The 21667-nt window shown below is 36.4% G+C and overlaps 1 protein-coding gene across 11 annotated transcripts in view; it reads right to left on the reverse strand.

The window, feature by feature from the left end:
- NLGN1 (neuroligin 1) overlaps positions 1-21667 on the reverse strand; it is a 390421-nt gene that overhangs the window by 179097 nt on the left and 189657 nt on the right. For 8 of the 11 annotated variants that reach the window (XM_072343979.1, XM_072343975.1, XM_072343978.1 and 5 more), the window contains 2 exons: positions 9359-9418; positions 734-886 (listed from right to left, as the gene is read on the reverse strand). In XM_072343979.1, coding sequence (XP_072200080.1) covers positions 734-886; positions 9359-9418 — 213 coding nt within the window. The remainder of the gene's footprint in view (positions 1-733; positions 887-9358; positions 9419-21667) is intronic. The other 3 variants (XM_072343982.1, XM_072343983.1, XM_072343981.1) reach the window with 1 other exon arrangement.

Below are 21667 nucleotides of genomic sequence, written 5' to 3' on the forward strand. Positions count from 1 at the left end.
GCAAGTAACACTGCAGCAGAACACGCAGAACAAAACAAACAATCACTGTCACAAGTCCCATCAGACTCTTATCATATCTGTGAGTTCGGTGAGCAGAGAGCAACGTATGTTTTTTATATATACAGCCAACCAGAGACATACCAAGCAAGTCTACCAGTAGCATCAGCATATCCTGCTCATTCAGAAGTAACTCAACAATTTGGTTTGGAAAAGAAGTATTGGAGATATTTGAATTCTAACCACAGCTCATTTTAAAACCACAGTGGAGCTCAAAACAAATAGGTATAAAGTGTAACTCTTACTAAATAATATTTTTATAAAGTTCTTAGTTCTTTTCAAAGCACGAAAAAAAATTGTTAATCAAAACTTAATCACTTCCAACAGAAAACTCTATTGTCTGGGATTTAACTTCATATATATATATAAAAGTAACTCACCTATCTGTGAAGTAAAGCATTGCCACTATTCACAGAAAACAAGAGCTCATCCGAATAACTCAGCAACAGAAACACCATCTTGATAACAGTAAATGCAAACCAAAGAACACAAATAATACTCGCAATGCCATTTACCTCATCCTCAGAGTAAAAGATCATTTTTTCTTCTTTTTGACAAATTTGTAAACCCAGGAAAACAGTATCAATGATCTTCTTTTTTGAAGTGTACACTCTCATGTATAACACAAATCACATTAATCATCTCAGGGATAAATGGAAATCTGAAAGCTTCTTACCAAGTACCCCAAGGCGATAGTTGACCGTGATGACTATCACATTCCCATAACTTGCTAGAACACTGCCATCATATAAATTTCCAGTGCCTTCCATGTAGGACCCTCCATGAATATACACCATCACAGGCTTAGGTCCCCCACTGTCCCGAATGTCTGGAAAAAATATTAAGACACATTTTATCTCAAGAAAGCGTCAAACAGGATGCATGCAATATTTACTTATTAATTTAGTGAGTTTATTTTTCTTGAAGTGTTTCTCAAGCAACATCTTGACATAAGAAAATGGGCAGGCAGCATAAGTGTTTCCTTGTGGCTTGCGAACTTATAACTAGAGTTTTTATTTTTGAAACACTTATTGGCCCCAGTAAAGCAGAAAGGGATTGAAAATGGTAACACTTGCTCAAATGCAATGGGACTGTGGTCTAATTGTGTTCCTGCTGAATTGGATGTAAAATGTATATTAAAGCCACTATGAGCACATTTATGCATAGCCTATTCAGAAAATCTCAGCCCATCCTTCTGCTCACTCAGCTGAAGGCAATCCATCATATTAAGATGAAGCAGCTTTCTCCTCATACACTGATAGCTTCCAGTATGACAAGTCAATAATGTATAAATTACAAATTCTTTATAAACTTATACATTAGCTGTCTTGATAGTTCTAAAGCCCAAAATTTTAGACTTTGTCTTGGAAGCTGTTTAACACTTAGACCTCAGACGCATGTTATATATATAACCTGAGTAGCCTGATGGTTAAGAAGAGTGGGTACTTCTTAATTTACTCGACTATGGCAAGGAGTCTTTATTACACCTGAAAGGGATGACTCCTCATTCAAACAAAAATCAAGTTTCCTAAACGTGACACTGAACTCAAGTAACAATTTTAAATCCTAGTAGCTCTACCATTCTCTCAGAAAATTAGATATTGACACATCTTTTGAGGCTTCTTTTTTAATGAGAACATTGATTTTGGTATCCTTTCCCCCTCAAACTGTGTGATTTTCAGATAGATGCATCTACTCAGGACAGCATCTTGAATATCTGAAAACTTGAATCACCGCTGCTTCTTGTGAGGACTGCCCTCTTAAGCACCAACTTAAATAAATTGTTAATTGAGGACTGGTGGAATAAGATTTGCTTTTAAAGGTTCATTTTTCTTTGATTGGAAAGAAAACAACTAAAATATGATCTTAAAGTTTTCATTTGTCTGGATTAAATTGTATTTTGAGTTAATTTACTAGCAGTCTTTTCCCTCATCTGACATAAACTCTAATAATCCATTCTAACAGTCCTTAAAAATAAAGACAATAACAAGAGAGCACATGAAAACTTCCCAATGAAAAACTGCAGTGCATATTCTGGTTCAAAGATGTTTCTGTCATTATGAGAGCATTCAAGTGAATTCCCTGATTACTCACTTCAGCATTTGAAGAAATCTCAGATGTATTGTTGATTCCCTCAATTTGGATGAATCTTATTTAAGATTCTACTAGGTAAGATCACTCTAGACTTGCATGAATTGTTCTGAAGCACTGTAAGGATGACTTGGGAAGGGCAGTTAAACTAAAAGCCGTGCTTTTAAAATTTGCTGGAAAAGATCAGCACAGATGTGTCTGTTTATAGAAAGCCAGGTGCTACTATTATTTTGATATTGATTGTAATTTGAAGAAAATGCCAGAATGGTCAAGATCAGAAATTGGATCTCCAATATTAGAAGTATCAGAACAATCATTTATTCAAGACCAAAAGGATGATGAAGGGTTCTACATGAAATTGCTTGTATTGCTTTCCTTACTCCAGCATACGGTAAGGGCTTTCCAACAAGCAATTTTCAGACTGCAGTGCTAAGGAGATTACTTCTCCTCATTGTCCACAGAATAGAATTGTAAGCTCCTGATGTTTAAAATCTACACCAAGGCAGAAGTACTTTGAAATTCCCACACTGTTTTCGGTAGTTGGCATGCTTGTAGCCTGCGCCTTTTTTTTTCCTTATTATTGCTATTATTTGGTACAACTATGGAAGTAATAATAAATTATTAATCTGAAATCATTGTCTGACTGTTCCCAGCAGAAACTGTACACACTTAATTGTATGCTTGGTGGTAGCGCAGGGGGAGACTGTCTCAGAATTCTTCTTTAATTAAAATTACATAGAATTACAGAGCACCAACTGTGAACAGTAATGAAATGTTGGTAGCACTGGCCTGTTTATCTGGGAAATAATATTGGGATATTTAGAAAAGAATGGGTGTCTGTCTTCTGAGAAAAGCATGCATTTGTGACTAAAATCAGACACAATTTACTCTGAGTAAACCGTCTGTGCCATATTTTTGTTATCCTCTCACTACTATGTTTGTAAACATTGCAGGCAGATAAAGAAAGGCTCATTTTAAACTCGAAGAGATCACTGCAGTTCTTTGTGCTCATGTTTAGCAGTGGTCTCTGCAAACTAGAGTTACACTTTCTCACACATTAATAACGGATACTTGTGATGGAAGTAGTTTGCTCTGAACAGGCCAAAATAGCTGGGGTGCAAATGCGACATTTCATCCAGAAAATGTAGATTTAGATAAAATTTAATGGAGGTGTGGACAGTACATTTTATAAAGTGCTGCTTTAAGCAAACATGACTCACAAGTAATTTAGAGCAGCACAGTAGCAGCACTGTCCAAGACCTTTCTCAAACTCAACTCTTCTGGTTTTATTCACACAGAAGGTAAGTTTGGAGTGCAATGATTTGTTTGGCTTTAAAGTGCTGGTTTATAAAACATATAAGTAGGTCTTATGATATTGCTGTGAACTATCTTATTTATATGCTGTATACATTATCTTTCTTATTATGATTTCCATCATCTCTCCTCTGTACCTTCCTAATGTTTGTCGCAACTGCTTTTTATGCCAGCTCTTAATTACATTGCAGGCAATTTAGGAACGGGGCTATTCTTTATTCTGTGTTTGTTATATCACACAACAGGGAACTGAGCCTGACTGTGAATATTGGCCACAATTGTCATATATAACAAAACATAATTACACATTCAGTCATTTGAAGCTCATGTGAATTGGCCACGTGACTTAAGTATAACGTGCAGAAAACCATCAAAACGGGAAAGAAAGAAACCTTATTGGGAGACAACTCACAACAAAAAGAAGTTCACTATAGATGGCACGAGCAGTATTTGCTAAATGACAAAACTGGAAGTTTCTAAAACATTTCATTTCTAACTAAAAACTGTGAAATTGTGATGTAGGCTTTTAAGTAAACTTTTCATGCTTTTTGGAACCTGAAATAACACAGGAACCTTACCTACTTTTAGGTAGGTTACTGTAAAACCTACATATTCCTTACACAGATCATCACGGGATAAAAGTGGTGCACTTTCGCAAACATTTTGCATATAAGGTTCATTGGAGCATTCTACCAATCAATGAAATATTTCTGACTGTTTAAAAGCCCTTTGAAAGTATGCAATCTTGCAGTCCAAATTCATCAAAAGCATCATAGATGCATGCTATAAATTAGCAAATGCCCTTATCAGTACTAGTATGCAAACATCCAATGAATGTTATATTTTAAACTTGTGATATTAACTAGGTGGCCTGAGACTGCTAAAATATCTGTTGAACTCCTGGTGGGAATGCAATGAAGTTTCAGCCATATTTCATATATTAAAAGACTGCCTCTACCCATTAAGTTTGAGCTAAATAGAAATAATTCCTTCTCTTTCATTTGTTTTTGTATCTGTGAAACCAAAAGAGCATTTGGGCTACCCTGTAATGCCTAACTGCACTTGCCTGAAAGAAAGGGATCTGAGATCCCAACAGAGGTCTATAAAAAAATACTCTGTAATGTAAAAAGAGAGAGAATTTTTTAAGCCTGCTACAGGTATGCATGTGAAGCATGTTATAATTATAGTGGGACCTCAATGGACAGCTAAGTAGCAATTTTAAGCTGTTAAATGATGGCTAGAAATGCAAGAGCTGAGACTCTTCACTGTACAAGCAATACTTGACACTTGAAAAATATAGCAGACTCCCAAGGAGGTACTTAAACTAAAGGTCTGTCAAAATTTGTACTATGCTTTTCTTTGAGTGTTAATAATTATCACTGCATTCATCATCTGAATTGTGCTTCTTTGCGTAAAGGGAAAATAACATTGTCAAAATTTAATATGCAAATAACATGAGAATCTGTACACAAGAATCGGAATCACAGAACTAGTAGGAATGGGTGATAAAGTGAACGGAAGATGTCTATCTATGTGTATCCGTCAACAAGTCCATCCAAAGCAGTAAAATTTGTGCTACTCCTGTCTGGATGGAACTCATTAGGGGCCATAATTAAAGCTTGGAACGTGTGGTTGCTTTCTGAGGTAAATGAGCGTGTTCTGCTGTTTACTGATCTCTGAAGTCCAAAAATGTACAACCAGAGCCAGACGGAATGATTGTTTCTCTCCCCATTTCTTACCATGACAGCTGAAAGCAGACGACAAGCTAAACTTAGCAACCTAGTCTATTTTAATACTAATAGAGCAATAGGATTTTCTGGAAAAGATCCTGTTTTCTGAAATGCTTTCTTCTCCTGTGCCAGTGAAGCCACAGACTGTTAAGCATATGAAGGAAATTGCAGATGGATTTTGCATCATTAGCAATTTAAAATTGAAGAGAGAATTTTGTTTTTGATTTAAAACATGCTCTGGACCAAGAACTTCCTTCATTCTATGAAGTTCAATGGCCCCTGTAAGGCAGAGCATCACACTAAATGATCAGAATGATCACAGTTACAGCCTGTGAACAAACAGCAACATCTGTTCCCAATCTGTCTCCTATTTCACAGGAGGGATTGGAATGGAGAAGGGAAGAATAGCTGCATCTAGCAATTACACTGCAGCCCTCACTCTGAGGCATGCATTGACAGTTCCTTGCTTTGCTGTGGACATGGCATCTGCATTCTTCACAATGTCTGTATTCCTCATTTCTAAAAATGGAATAATAGCATTCCTCTATCTCAGAAGGATGTTGTGACAGTGAATACATTAAAAATTGAGATGCTCAGATAACACTGGGGACTAAATAAGGATCTAAGATTGACAGATTGATTTTCTAAGTAATGTGTGTATGACAGAATGGTGGATGAGAAGAATTCATTTGTGAGCAATCCTTCATGGATATTTAATACAGCACTAACTACTTAGAAGTCCAGTTGTGATCACTGAGTATGTAGGCTGATTAATAACTTGTGTTGCTGTATTAAGTCATGCTAGCAATTTTAGCATACAGGAAATGAGTGCCTAGATATATAATTTTTTTCTCCTGTAGCCATATTAAATGAAATAAAAGTCTTGCATTATGAAAACAGAAATATGTTAGCAGAAATATATTAACATTATCAAGTTATTTTGCTTTTTAAAACAAACTTCACTTCTAGACTATGATGCACACATCAGGAAGGTACTGTTAATTCGACTGCTGAATGACTTAAATTTTGCTATATCTATGCTAGATATTGCTTACTTCCATGTCAGCAAATAAGTATAAAAATTAAATAATACTAAAAACTGGTATAAAAATTCAAAGGTGCTCGCTGGTTGCAGCTCTTTTTGCCACTCCTATTTTTAGTGCCTGCCCAGGTAATTCAATGTTTATTGAAAAACGGGTAAGCAATCCCATGAAAGGGCAATACAAACAAGAACGCTATCAGACTGGGGGGAAAATGGGTATTTATATAATTTGACTGTGCACACATTTCACATTGGTAAAAACTGAAAACACCTTCATTTTTTAAACAGCAAATTTGCAGATCATTAGCTGGTAATGTGCACTGCTGCCTTCGGGTCTTCTAAAAACAAAAATGAAAAATGATCTAATTAAGTCTGGTCTACTGGTTGCAGCACATACCAGAGATCCATGTTTGATTGCTGATTGCAGCGCCTGTGCTGACATGGTTTGGCCAGCAATACTGGCAGTGACTTGTGGCAGATAGGAGTAGGATTATTGAACACTGTTTTAAAATGAAATCTTCTAATCAAACTCTGATGTGTGAGTGACACAACACAGAATACTTTCCAGGCATTTGAGCCAAGGAGTTGCTATGAGAGATTTTTCATTGAGAAAGGCTTACAACAAATGTAAGTGGGAGTTCTGAAATTCCTATGTAATACAGAAACCATCCTGGGTGTTTTAAAAATCTCTGGACATCTACTTACATAGCTTGGATTCTGTGGCTATGTGAGACAGTCCTTCTCATCATGCGATCCAGGTCTCCCTAATTCCAACCACATCATTCATTTAGTTTAACGTTGGCTGTATTTTGCTCCCAGTATCACAACTGTACTTTTAATCAATATAAAAAACTATCATACTGCAAAAGGCAAAGGGTTGAATGGGCAGATTAGATATCTAGAGAAGTAAGGTTGCTTTGTACTTCCTGTCTATTTTTCCTGCTGCTCATATCCAAATACATGACAGGTAGTTTGTGAACTCCTCAGTTCTGCATATGCGAAACATGCAAGAGCTCCAATGCAGAGAACAGGTTCACAAAACACAGGTCATCCAATGCAACTGCTCCCCTGAGAGACAGTGAAACGCTGTGCCTGAGCACACAGTGTTTCTACTAACCTAGCAGACATTCCCAGCAGCCTTCAGTATCTACTGGTCATAAAAATTTAAGCTTGCCCTGTCTCTCTGAGACTCCTGGAAGTAGCAAACATCTAATTAATGCTTGCATTCTTCTATTGGCACAGAAAGGGGAACAAAACCACCACTTGTATGCCAGAGAAAATTAATCCCAGTCCCATAAAGCACAGAGATTTATTAATGTTGTAAATGTGTTTCTTTCCCTCTAGTTTGATTGCTGTGCTCTTACAGTCCTCTCTCTCCTACAGCTGTCAATGTGGGAGTTGGGTTTTCCCTGACATGGATGCTGGTTCTCCAAAGACTGAGATCCCTACTCTCATTTGACTGTGTGTTAAACTGATTTCTGATAGCAGCCATTGCAGAATTGCAGCAAACTGTTTTAGTAGTATCCTGTAAGTGCATCTACTTAGGCATTGACTCAACAAATGTTAAGGCATTAGCATCTGTCCTGGCAATTATACAGCAAATTAGGAGAGCCATTAAGGTCCACTGGATGAATAAACCGGGTTTCAAACTGTTTCTTGAAACATATTGTTAAAACAAGACAGAATCACTCTTACAGTGGCTCATCCAATGCAACGTTTCTTAGAGAATTCACAAGAATATCTTTTGCCATGCTTTGTCATGAACTAATGTAAAAATGTCTTGGACTCATAGAGCTAAGTGGATATGAACAGCATGAGAGCTTTCAAATGAGTTTTTTCAATTAGATCTTCTTTCAAATCTTGGGCCAGCTGGTGGCCTTTTATTTACATACTTAACTTCCACTTTAGAAGAGGATCAAGTAAAATGAGGGAAGTTTGTGAGTTTACATGTAAAGTCCCTGCTCTGTTACTTGCTAAGAAGCTGAATGCTGATATTTCCCTTCATCTTTTGTGGTAAGACCAAAACAGTTAATGATTAAAATCTTATTAAGAGCCTTATTGTTTACAAATTAGGTTTTATCATGAAATCTGGCCAAAATAACCAAAGCAAAAAGTAGAACCTACCAGGCTCATATTTGTTTTATTCATTGGCCATAAAAAAAAAATACAAAGTATGTGCCTAAGATTTGCAACTTTGAAACAAATCTAATTGAAGGGAGGAGACTGCTCAGGAGATAGAGCCCCTTGTTACCATTTTCATTGCCTTGAATAAAAATCAAATCTGCTCAGCTTATAACAGATATAATACATAAACGGAATTGTCTGCTTGACATTTCAAAGTTTTGATATGACTTGGTAATAGAGATTCTAAGGAACACAAGCAGATAGGCATCTTTGTATGCTTGTAGAAAACAGATGGGATCAGATTCCTTTAGATGACATCAGTTTAGCTCCACTGAATTCACAGTTGCTGTGCAGAGCCTGACCAACTGCAAGTACTGCAGCTGCTCGAGGGCTGTCCCTCTTGTACAGGGAGGTGGGGCAGTCAAACAACTACTCGTATTTGTTCTGGTCACTATAAATGCAAGAGGTTTTGTATTTGGGGAGATTCAGTTGCTTAAGAGACACTTTTTCTTTAAGTTTTCTGTATTTTTTTCCTTTTACGAACAAAATATTTGATAAGTTTATCAAACTGATATCGGTCAGTGAAAAAAAGAAAAGAAACATCTTTTTACTTGGTGAAATACATAGGGTTAGAAAACATGCAAAAAGGTGTACAGAGAAACTTTAAAAGAGTGTTAGTTCAAATAGAATGGACAAAATTGAGTCAAAAGGTGGAATGCAACATATCAAAAGTCCATTTCAAGAAAACAAAAAACCCTCTGCTTTAAATATTGTTACTGTTTGGTATCAAAACGTAGAACTTAACGACATTTTCTTTTTAAAAAATTAAAAATATATATATATGTATAACAACAAGCAAGAAGACAAAACACATCAAAAATGGGAATAATAATAAAAAAAAAACTCTTCAAAAGAAGACAAGAAGTCAAAAAAAGAGGGGGAGAAAAAAGATTTTGAGGGATCCTTGTCATGCAAATCAGTTTGGCGGCAAAAAAAATACCTTCATCTTCAGCACCGTCATTATCACCTAAATCATCTGTCTGTTTCTTTGTAAGGGGACCTAGGATTGAGAACGGAGAAAATGGAGGAAAAAAGACAATTCAAGAATATACAAGACTGAGGAAAAAAAAAACAGTGATATTAAATTCCAATGGACGTTTCAAGAAAAGCATTTGCAAGGAGAGAAATCTCAGTTTATAACAACCAAATTTTCATTCAGTTTTTAAATATTGCTGCTACACCTTCCCTGGGGGTATGGCTATTAGAAACAACTAGCACAAGAATCAAAGAGTGCCCAGTGCTTTACTTTTGTTAAATGAAGAATCAAAGCTTGTTTACTAAAAGCATACCCACTACAATAAACTATGTAGAAGCACTTGATTTCTTAATTAGGAATAATGGAGACAAACGTCAAATTATCTTACATTTGATAACATCAGATAGTTAATAAACGTCTGCATTTGGGTAAAACAAAACTTCCTGTGAAATGCAAATTTTCATTCTCTTTCCTTTTTGATCCATTTATTACATTCTCATTTAAACAGAACTGTAGTTTCCCTTGAAACCTTTGACCACCTGCTGAGATATCAGTAAGAACCATGAAAATCCGTAAGTTGAAACAAATGTGAAATCCTAGACCAAATGAAAACAATGATTTTTGCCATTGATTTCAATGGGGGCAGGGTTTCACCACAGTATACAGAAGCTCCATTGAGTGTGGAATTGCACTTTTAGCTTGGGCAGAATATGCTCTATAATAATTTCTTACTTCCATAAATAGTTTGCAATACTCATGCCCAGCACTATATCGTTAACAAGTCTTAATAGATGTATCACATTTTCCAGTGGGAAAAATGCCCACACTTTTACTGAGTAATAAAAATATGCACCAGAAGGAAAGTCAAAGGCCATTTTGAAAATATTTCCACGTCATATTTTATACACTTATGCACAAACAAAAGGCAGTTGGAACTCAACATTATCTTTCCTTTATTACTATATATTTTTTTCAGAGCACTCTCATTTCCATGACATTCTGTAATCTGCATGCAAAAAAGCAATCAGTACAAACAGGACTAAGTAACAAAAAACAAAAGAAAGAAAGAAAGAAAAAAAGAAGCCAGCCAAGCACAGAGTTGAAAAACAAGAACCATCTCATGCATAAAATAGCAATAGACAGAAACACCAACAAAAGATGATGAACGGTGTGTGCTGATATTTGCGGTAGATGTAGGCAAGAGACATGCATTAAATCTGAGCACCATTGTTATAACATTTGCACTGAAAAAGCTCTTCTTTTACAGCATATTAGTTATTCAGCAGAAAACTTGTAGGTTTTTGGCGAAATACCATGTATTTGAGTGATGCATTTAAAATAAACAAAAAATGTTTGTACCAGGTGCATGGATTTAAGAAACAGAAACAACCCATGAAGCACCATGAGATTTTAGCTGTGAATTTAGGAGCTGAACCATGTTACTGAGAACCAAAACTCAATACCTCAATTATTGCGTCAGTCAGAAGTACAGCTTTAAACTCATTCTAAATATAGAACCACTGGAATTATAAACGAAAAATTAAACACGAGCTTTTTTATATTTACAACTGCAACAACCATTCTGTAGTGAGCGCAATAGCATTTCCTAACAGAAGCCCTGAATGTAATCCTTGCAATATATGGCATCTAGATACCATGATCATATCCAAATACACACATTCAAATGACTTGTTGCCCATTATTCTCATACCACAGCAACTTACTTCCGCAAGAATAAAACCACAAAAGTAAAAGAGGCATGCAAAGAATAATCATTTCATGGTGGGTTTTCAGGTACTGGTAGAATTAGCTTAAAGTTCTTAGAGCTATGCATTTAACTACAATGAAGAACATACGCACACAAATCACTTACATGGTTTCTATACTAATTTTTTAAAGGTCACCAGAAAGGAATAAAGTAGTATCTGGAAAGGCAAAAAGCATACAGTTCTCCAAATAAATTGCACAAAAAGGGGCTGTTTCTTTTCTGGATGAAACCACTACTGGTATTACTTTTAAAAAATATGTCCACATTTGGTCTTTATGGTTCCAAAGCTCAACAGCAGTTGCACAGAGCATTAAATATCATAGAATTGTTAAGGTTGGAAAAGACCTCTAAGTTTATCTAGACAAATCTTCAACAAACAACACAAAGGACCAGTCTCATTCTATGATTTTCACAATATAGTGAAACATTGTTTGGATTAGCTAATAAAAATAACCAGGCTGATGTTATTATTTATACACTTCTGAGTTTCTGTGAAAGGTATAAATTCAAGCCATCTTCCTTATAATCATGCCACAATACACACTGTACCTAGATTCCTTTTCCAAAGGGACTACCTGAGCTATTTTTAAGATGTCACAGGTTAAACCTGCTTTCTTCTTTCTCTCTCTCTCTGCCTTGCAGAGAAAGGGAGAAGAATCTCTGTAGTTGACCACTGCATGTTTGCAGGTGGTTTTCCTTTCCTCAGAATGAAAGAACTATCATAACTCCTGCCCAGTTAACGGAAGAGTAATGATGTGTGCTCAGAAATAATTAAAGTCCAGCCATACTAATACTGTTTCTTATCATTCCCTCTGATGAAGGACTAATGTACTTGAGCTCCCAAATACATTAAAGCTGATTATAAATTCTTGATTCAGCAGAAATTAGCTGTGGCCTTTTAGGCCAAATGCGCATGGGAGGATGGACGTTGGGGATGTCATTAGCTTCTTGGCCTTGAAAAGCTGTTCATCACAAGAAGAGATACTGTAAGTTGACACCATTTTGTAAAACAACAGAACAAATCTCCCAAACTTAATACACCTCTTCTTTTGTGTATAGCTATTATTCGGGCCAAAGAGTTCTCCTTTAGTAATGAGAAAAGTCAGAACAAATAAGGGACCTTTTATATTAGGTTAAGCAGATTCTTTGGATCTAGCAATTTAGAAATCACCACAGTAATAATCATCCTTTGAGCTAAGGTGTCTGTTCAATAGAAAGGGAAAGATGTGAGATTATGGAACACTGCAGAAATAACCGAGCTATTAGAATAATTCACTGAATGGATTGTAACTCTATGGAACTGGTTAGCACACATGTTAAAGGATTAAAGACATCTGTGTAATCTTAAATAAGCAACTTCTTCACTATTTCTTCTTTGTTTGTTCAATTTAATACAAAATTAAAATCTGAAGTGAAGCCACCCTTGCCTTTTTAGGCACTACTCAGATTCAAGTACAAAATAACCAATCCTCTGTTATTTGAGCTATTTTTTGTGTGCAAGATAAGCCTTAGAAGTGAAAAAAAAAATAAAATGAAAAAAATCAGTGCTGAATTATCCACCTATCAGATGATAGCTGAAACACAATGATGGGTTTTACCCATCTTATGTTTTATAATTTAAATGAAAATGATGATGAGTTATAATTAACAGACATCAGACCTCAACATTTCTAGTGAAGACAATTGAAAGAAAAAAAAAATAATCAAAGTCTTACATGTTGAAATGAAAGCATAACTATATAATAATTTTTCTTATAAGGGTAATGACAAACTGGAAAGATGCAGCACAATAGTCAGCTGATGAATAATGTTATAATATCATCTCCTTTCATTTGAAAATTAGAAAGCTGTCAGCAGAAGGAAAAGAACTAGAATTCCTTGCTGGGTCTAATGGAAAAACTGAACTGAAAAAAATACCCGCCATCATAATTTATTGCAACAGACAAAATAATCCACCTTACGTTATCACTTATTATTGTCTTGCTCTCACCACACGCTCCCTTCTTTCCTTATTTCTCCCCTGTAAATTCCTTTTATTTGCATAGTGCAGTTATTTGTAGAGCTTATCAGCAGGGCAAAGCTCTGCCTGTCTTTGCTTTTTGACGATAACATTTGCACTCATGTTTTAACAACAAATGACGGCACAAACCTCGATCGTTTCACCTCTTACTACCTGATTTGTGATGACAATCAAGTATTGTAATTAGAGCCGCAAGTAACTCAAATTTGCATCTACAAGTGAATGACAGCTGCAAATTGAACCCACAAAAGGGTTGCCAACTTCCTTTAAAAATTTAAATGTGTAACTGCTTTGTCACTAAAGGAGTTATTCTGACACTTCAAGACTAACGCCTGCTGTGTCTTTCATAAAAGCATATTGCTGAAGTGTCACACAGAGAATGTTTAATCCCAAACCTTTTTATTCACAAGATTAATCACACTGGCTGGATCTTGATTTCCCTTAAATCTGATAAATCTGAAGGAACTTCATTACTGAACAGTAGATTTGCATGAATTTAAATGATATAAAAATCCATGATGATGGACAACATTTCTTTTCTCTGCTTCCCTTTTTAGGTGCAGTTCAAAATTCAATGTATTCTCTGAGGCAAAGGCACTCTACGTTCACATGTCCCACATGGAACAGCCTAAGTGAAGTCTCATTTCAGGCTTCAAATTTCATTCCCTTTACCACTCTACAAATCTCATTCCTTTTCTTGGTGGCTTTTGGTTACATGACATGCCTTACACGGAGTCATGCAGCAGTACCAGAGATAAAGGTAAGATAAGCACAGATGACTGTGAGAGCCACAGTGTCCCACAGCCCCTCCACTCCACACCAGCTGTGCAGTTTGTCAGCACTTTTTTCCTAGCAAAGTACAAAGCTGATGTCCTAGGTGAGGTACCCTCTAATCCTTACAGGTTTGCAATGTAAAACTCAGCTTGCACTGTGTTCAGTACCCTTAGTACAAGGAAGAAGCAATTCAGAGGAGAAGAGCTGACAGCCTGATAATTATTCCCAACACAGTAGCTTCTGAAACATACTGACTTCTGTTCTAGTCCTTAGAAAAGAGGCTAAATTTGAGTAAGAAGAGGAACGCCAAGCTATTTGTTTGTCTTTCCAGTGGAGTAAGGAGAGGAACAGACACCTGTGGTGAAGCTGCAGCTGTTCCTCCCATAGGGGTTACCTGCAAGCAAGAAGATGCATCAAACAGGCTGGGACTCCGTTGGCCAACACTGACAGAGAAAAACAAGACCTATGTGTTTAACAAGAACCCCTGCAGATGGAGTGCATCCAGAGGAGAGAGATGGGAAGGTAGCAGACATGAAGAATGAAATCCCCAACTGTCATACAGCAGTTATCATCAGCATCCACTACTCTTGTGCAACCTCACCAGCCTGTATCACGTCTGTGCAGCTTTTAACATTTCACTGGTATTAATAATTCATGTTGTTTAACAGATACTCACATTCCAGGGTGACACACCACTATAATGAATTGAATGCAACATTACACAGCTGCTCCACCACCCGAACTCCAAGATCATGAATCAATTTTCTCTCTCTACAGGTAATGACTACAATTCAGATCCTAATGAAGACTCATGCACATGCTTAACTTTAAGCTGCTAGGTAAGTTCTCTGAAGTCAACAGGCTAAACCCCCTAATAATGTAAAAATAGATCCACTACCAATAACAGAACTGCTCCTATTTGCATTTGGCCAGGAGGTCAACTCAGAGTTGAAGTTAACTGGTACTGAACATCCCAAATTTTGCACCTGGTAAAATAATTTGAATCACTTGGACATAATAACAAAGCTGTTTGATGAAATTATATCATTTTTCTTCTCATATACACCTTACTTTTTATTTGTGTATGCAAATAATATGCCAAATTCATAATTTACATTAATCAAATTGCTTCCTAATTTTTAGGAAGACATGAATTTGTTCTTATCAATTTTCCTAACAATCTTCATATTCTTTCAAACGTGTCCCCAGTGTTGCTGTACAGCACTACAGATCAGGATGTGATAAGTGAAGGACGCTTTTCAAGCATATAGGAAGAGAAGGAGTGCCAAGAAAACACCATCAATTTCAGTTAAAATGGTAAGGTTTGAGCTATCTGTTGATGTTTTTGTTCTCTTTGTATTATTTTCTATCAGATAGGTAGTATTGGCCTTCAGAAATAACAAAACGTCTGCTACCTCTTACCCTAAATACTAAAATGTTTTGTCTTTGTATTCCCAGATGTGGTATCAAAAATATTCAGCCAAATGCTGTCACGGTCTGCCCTGTACTGGAAAAGCCTTCCCCCTAACTAATTCTACTAACTGCAGAGGCTGCTGTCACAGCATCTGTGTAGTTTTGTTTATGGCACAGCTGAGCCCGCAGTCCGGCTCTCAAGACCTAGCTCTGTATCCTAATCAAGAGCAAAAGTATCTCTATGTAACCACATAATTGAGCACTGCAGAAACCAAGTTAATTGTGCCTAATATTTTCACATAACGGTTTGGAATGAAATAAGTTCTCCCACTCCTTTCTCCAGTGTACTTCATGTCTTATGGTTTTCAGCTACATGCAGTTCCAAGCTTCATTGTGCTACTGTAACCCATGCAGTATTTTTACCATCCTGCATACAACAGAGATCATAAGCAAGCTTTATTCTTTGTGAGTTCCTTACTATCAGTAAAACTTGATTCTCCATCCACCTCACAGAGCTGAAGTTCTTTAAAGTAGTGAAAGAGAGAACACTTCATTCACCCACCTAGCAATTCCCTGATACCAACTCCAAACCTCTATGTTTCTTGCCATGCTTCAGCAGTGAGAACAAAGTCTGACTCCATAACAAACAACCAAGGAAAACATCACCTATGCTCAGTCATTCACACTGTGTCACATTAGGCTGAATTGTACTTTGTTAATTGTAAAGGTCTGTCTTCAGCATTGTCCACAATTTCCCGATTACCTAATGCTGACCCTGGTACCTACGACACAGAGCTTCCTTGTTCTCACTGTCAAATCCACATTTGCTTCTTGTGATCTCAGGGGCAAAGATACCACTTGTGAATATGTATGTCTTCATGTAAGGACACACTTAAATGTCTTAAAATAGTCATACAACAAAGTTTCTTCCAGGAAGATAACAGTCAATGATTTGTTTTAGTTTTGTACCACGTGGAGATAAATACACACACATACATATATATATACAGGCAGGTTCTCCTATGTACATTTCTAACAGAGATTCTTCCCACAGATCTGAAGCTCTGTGTATTACTGAAATATAAATAGAAATGCATTAAAAAAAAAAATAAAAAAAAAATCAGTAAGTACCAATACTAAAAACTCAGTGTTCAGAACTACAGGCTTCCCATTAACGTGGATCTTGAAAAGAATAGATACTCCAAGTTAGATATTTCTCCACTACTCAAAGCTATCAAGGAATCCTCGAAAGCCCTTTAAATAGGAACTGTGGTCACCAGCTTTGAGAAACACAATTTTATTTGCCCACACTTTTTAACGGAATAGAAGTGTACAGCTCTGAGAAACAGAGATGGGAAAACCAAAAGGGCAGCACTTATGTAAAAGGCTGTCAGAAGAAGAGTGCCTTGCCTCAATTTCTTTTTTTCTTGCATTTACAAACCGTATTTTTAGAAGGGCGTAATTTTAAGGTAGGAAAACTCAAAGCATCTCAGCAATGGAACAGCCACAAAACAAGAACAGGCACAGCCAGCTCTTGAAGGTCCGTAGGATCAAGCACTTGTCATAAGAGAAATCATTTCCATCTTGACATGTTTTCAATATTAGCACAGTACTTGTTTTGAAACCACAGTTCACTTGCTCTGCATGTTATATTAAGAATTCCCAAATGGATAGATAAAAAAAACCTTATACCGAATGAAGCATGAAGGGAAATCAGTGCATCACTTCTAATGTAGCAGAACTTACAGACAAGCAATGATACCAGGGACCACATATTTACACAGACACCATTGATTCCTACAGAAGGCTCAAAACCCTTCTAGTAGAAACTTGCCTCTCATGCTTACTACTTAATAATCGAATGAAGCTGGTGAACAGGAAATGATCATGAAAATGAAACAGCTTTACAAAATGTCAAGTTCAGCTAAAACTTAAAAGAGTAGAATGTCAGAGTTTCCATTTGCTTCCATTTCACAAGATCCACTTAGGTGAGAATGGATGGGTTTGGGACTATGTAACATTTCTAACCCCTTAGCTATTGACAATGACAGCACTTTGGAGGAAAGCATCACAAGGCAGGATGACAAAAGAATAACATTTTTCACCACTAAAACAAACAAACAATACAAAACCCTCTCCCTATTTTCCTTATTAATTAATGGCCATCTCAGAAGCCTGCTTACTTTGGATCATTACAAAGGGCAGTTATCAGACCGTTTATGCTGATATTAATATTTCTCTATTTTAAAAGCTGATCCTGGTGAGGTAAGATTTTTATTTTCCTAACAAACAGAGAGAATTTACATAAATAGCATGAATTACTAAATTAAAATGACAGTCCAAGGTTTCATGCTACTCCTTCTGATAGCAACTTGTAGCTAAATTAACATGGAACTGTAACAACTGCACAGAGCATTAAGATGTTTTATAATCACACTTTAGTGATAATTACTATCATAATTCTTGCTTTAAAAAAACAGTCCCTGATATGATTAGAACATCAAATCCATGGGGATACTTCTGGAAAGTGTTGAGCAAACACTCCTCATGACTCTGCCCCAAAATCAACAGAAGCTCATGGAAAGGTGTCACAATAACACAAGCTACATCCTGCCAAGCAAAATTCCTACAGCAAGCACAGCAAAAGCTGCAAACAGAACAATACTGCAGACTATTTAACAAAAAAGGAAACTGAATGATGTTTTTTAACAATCAGCTGATACTTTTCTCCTGCAGGTCAAAGCCTGCTTTTGCTTGAGAATCCAACTGTATAAAATAAAATTACAAGCCCTTGTTTTCACTTCACCATAAACAATTTGGATCTACCACAGTTGAGGGCAACATTTTAAGTTTACAATTTTCCTTTAAGAATTTGACTTGCTATCATTGTAGATTCAATAAAGTTTTGGTAACATTAGACATTCATTTTGGCTATTTAGCTACAGGATTATTAAGTAAGCTGTAAATGCAGTGGATTTAAAGTAGAAAAAAAAAGGTGTTAATTCAATTAACTTTAGTAGGCTCTGAGAGCTTTTATATCGTGCCTTCAGATTTACAGATATGCTAAGCATACTTTAACTTCTTGATTTAAATGTAGGAGAAAGATGCAGAAATTTATTCTGAAGTAAGAAAGTCAGGTAATCCTCTTTCTACTGGGATTTGCTGTTTACAACATGTGTATATCTGACAGAAAAAGACTAGATGCAGATGTGATAGTTTGAAAGCAAGAGAGAAGGAACCTATTACTGATAGTAACTTCCTAAAAACAAACCATTGTTTATTTTTCTTTTATTGTCTCCTGGAAACAATACTGAACAATGATATTCAATAAGTCGTCTTATCTCGAGTTTTTGATTGAGCAGTTGTGTTTTGTTTTTTTTTTTAATCACTATTATACAAGCTAAAATTTTCTGGAAAAAATTATAGACAGAATTCTATACAAAGTAAGCAAAATGAACTCTTCATTTAAATGCATGAATTGAATATTCAGCTTTATATTGTCAGATGCTGGTAAAAAAAAGTGTTATCATTTCAATAGAAAGCAGTGGAAACAACTTTGCAATTGGCATTATTTGCCAATTAAACCCACTTTTAATTTAACCACATAATAATTATGTGGTTAATAATTTAACCACATAAGGTTAGGATTCACTGCACTTTTGGAAAGGATTACAAAGACTGACATGCAGAGCTCTGCTACATCTTCAGCTGGACCCACTCTCACAAAAGTTACATGACTTGTCTTTTGTCACAGTCTTTCCCAGCAGGGAAATGTAATACCCAAACATAGACCCTTGCACCTGTAAACATCACTGATGTTAGCAACTACATCTCTGCAAATGATAATGGGTGACACAGACAGCTGCAGGGTGGGTGACTCCCACACCATCAAATCTTTATCTTCATATAACCCCATTCCAATTTCCAGAAATTAGGATTCAGCAGAGGAGGGGCAGGAGGGGACATAACCTTCCCTCACATGCAACTCAGTAAGACTTTTGGTTTTGTTTCTTGATGCAATCAATTTCATAGTTTTACAGAACTTGCCCATCCATTGCTAATTTGCGTGTGGAGTTCATTTCATGCAGACAGGAAGAACTGAGCTCGTAAATTCAACACACTGTGTACTATGTTTATATGATCATCTGAAATCCTATTGTGTTGAATATCAGTCCACATCACTGAACGCACAGATGGGTGATTCACGTGAGTATGTGTCATATCCAACATTTACTGAACCCTTGAAGCCTTGCAACTAGTTGCATCTGTCATCTTTGCTATGTCAAATAATAAACTGTACAGCCTATACTGATTTCCAGACTTGAATTAGAGGTCCCAATGTTTTCCTTGCCATCATCCTTTATAGACAAATCCATTACTGGGACCCATGAATGGAGAACAAGTTATCAAGAAACCTGTACCATCCTGGTAGCAAGATATTCCATTTACTGCTCTCTTTACAACCACTCAGGCCCAAAAATACTTATTTTATAGCCACCTACTACAGTTTCTCACTGGAGAAATGTTCTAATCTCTATTTGCTAAAAAATTTGCCCCAATGTTTCATTTTGGCTTTGAATTTTAATTTTCTTAAAAAGAAAATTATACATTTAATGGACCACAGCTGTCTGGAAAGTATGTATTTGACAGGCATATAGAGCTAATTTGGAAAATGAATATCATTTACTAGATGAGTCACAACGAATATCTGTAAATATCTAAGTTCTTTACTAGAGACTAGTCTGAGAAGCATTGATACATACAAGTCATGCTTAAACACACAAGCAATTCCCCAGAGAACTGAGGCCAAAGCTAACAACTCCCATCTTCCTTATTGATTTCATGCTTTTCTTGCTTGATGAAGTCCAGAAGTGAGATACTGTCAAAGAGTTCAAATTGTGAATGCAACAGAGACTGTTGCAGTTTTATCTGTTTTGCAGAAGAGAAATCCCATAGCACAGCAGCAGACAGCCTCTTGCTGCTAGTGAAATAATACCTCCATTAAAGACAGGCACTTGGGGCAGAGGCCTGGCTCTCAGCAATAGCAGCAGTTCTGGCACTGCATGGCATGCCCCCAGCTGCTCTCTTCCCATGCCCTATAAACATGCATTTGTCCAGCTCTGTGTCAGGAGAAAACATGGATATTGAATGTCATAGGGAAGGTGGAGTGGGGAGAGTAATAAGCAAGAACACATGGATGTGGCTTCATCTGTGCCTTTGATAGCGAACACCAGGGACACACAGCACTGCGGTGATTTGGCAAAGCGTTTACGGATTTGAGTAACTTTAAGAGTAACTTCTGTCTCATTGGATTCTCCCCATTCACATGAATGGGATCTTCCAAAGATATTTCTTTGGTGACAATTCCAAGAATTCTCAAAGTGTAATTTAAGATAGAAGTAGAGGGAGATTTTCTGAAGACAGTTGCTGGATTATTGTTCTTAACTATTCTAACAATGCTAGTTCTTTTCAGTTAGATTAATAATTAAATGTTATGTGCCTAAAGCTTTATGTAGACTTTTCTAAAACAAAATGTAATTATAATTGTAAAATTATGCCTTCACCATGCAATTTCTGCTTTAGCATTTTGCAAGACTGAGGTTAAAGCAGCAGAATGCAAGACACCGGAGACAGACATTCTGAAAGAACAAACTTCAAGTCACGACATACTATCCAATATAAATTAATATTTTAAATTTTATAAAATAATTCCTGTCTTTCTAGTAAGCTCTTCCCATATTAAGATCATGATTAAAAACACCACCCTGTTTAACAGAAAAATTCCAATATCCAGCAAGAGTTACATTAGTCAATGGTTGGTTAGTATATTTGAAAAGGAAACTGAGGTTACTCCAGCAACATTTGAGATTTGCTCACTTCTTAAAGCATGAAAAACCACATTAAGATGACTACTAGAAAATACGTGACAGCTTGATTCCTTAGATTTTAATTGTAATTTCTGATACAGTCCAAACTAAGCTAGTTTGCTGTTGTAGTAAATCTAACAATAAACAAGAGCACTAGCTGTTAAAACCCTTCTGACATCACATAGCATCAATATTATGAAGTTCTGCATTCATTTGTGGGTTTTTTGTTTGGTTATTTTCAGCATCTAAAACCCTAGATCCATTTTAGTAAACCACGATTCCCTGATTATGTGGAATGCCCCCAAGTAACTGAATACAAATGCACTATTTTCTAAAAATGAAAATAAAGCCAGAAAGCCAGAGCAAGGCCCATATTACAAACGCAAGTTCAGTTATGCCCTACTTTACAAACTGAAAGGGGATTCACGTGG

Source organism: Excalfactoria chinensis, chromosome 9, assembly GCF_039878825.1.
Source record: "Excalfactoria chinensis isolate bCotChi1 chromosome 9, bCotChi1.hap2, whole genome shotgun sequence".
NCBI lineage: Eukaryota > Metazoa > Chordata > Aves > Galliformes > Phasianidae > Excalfactoria > Excalfactoria chinensis.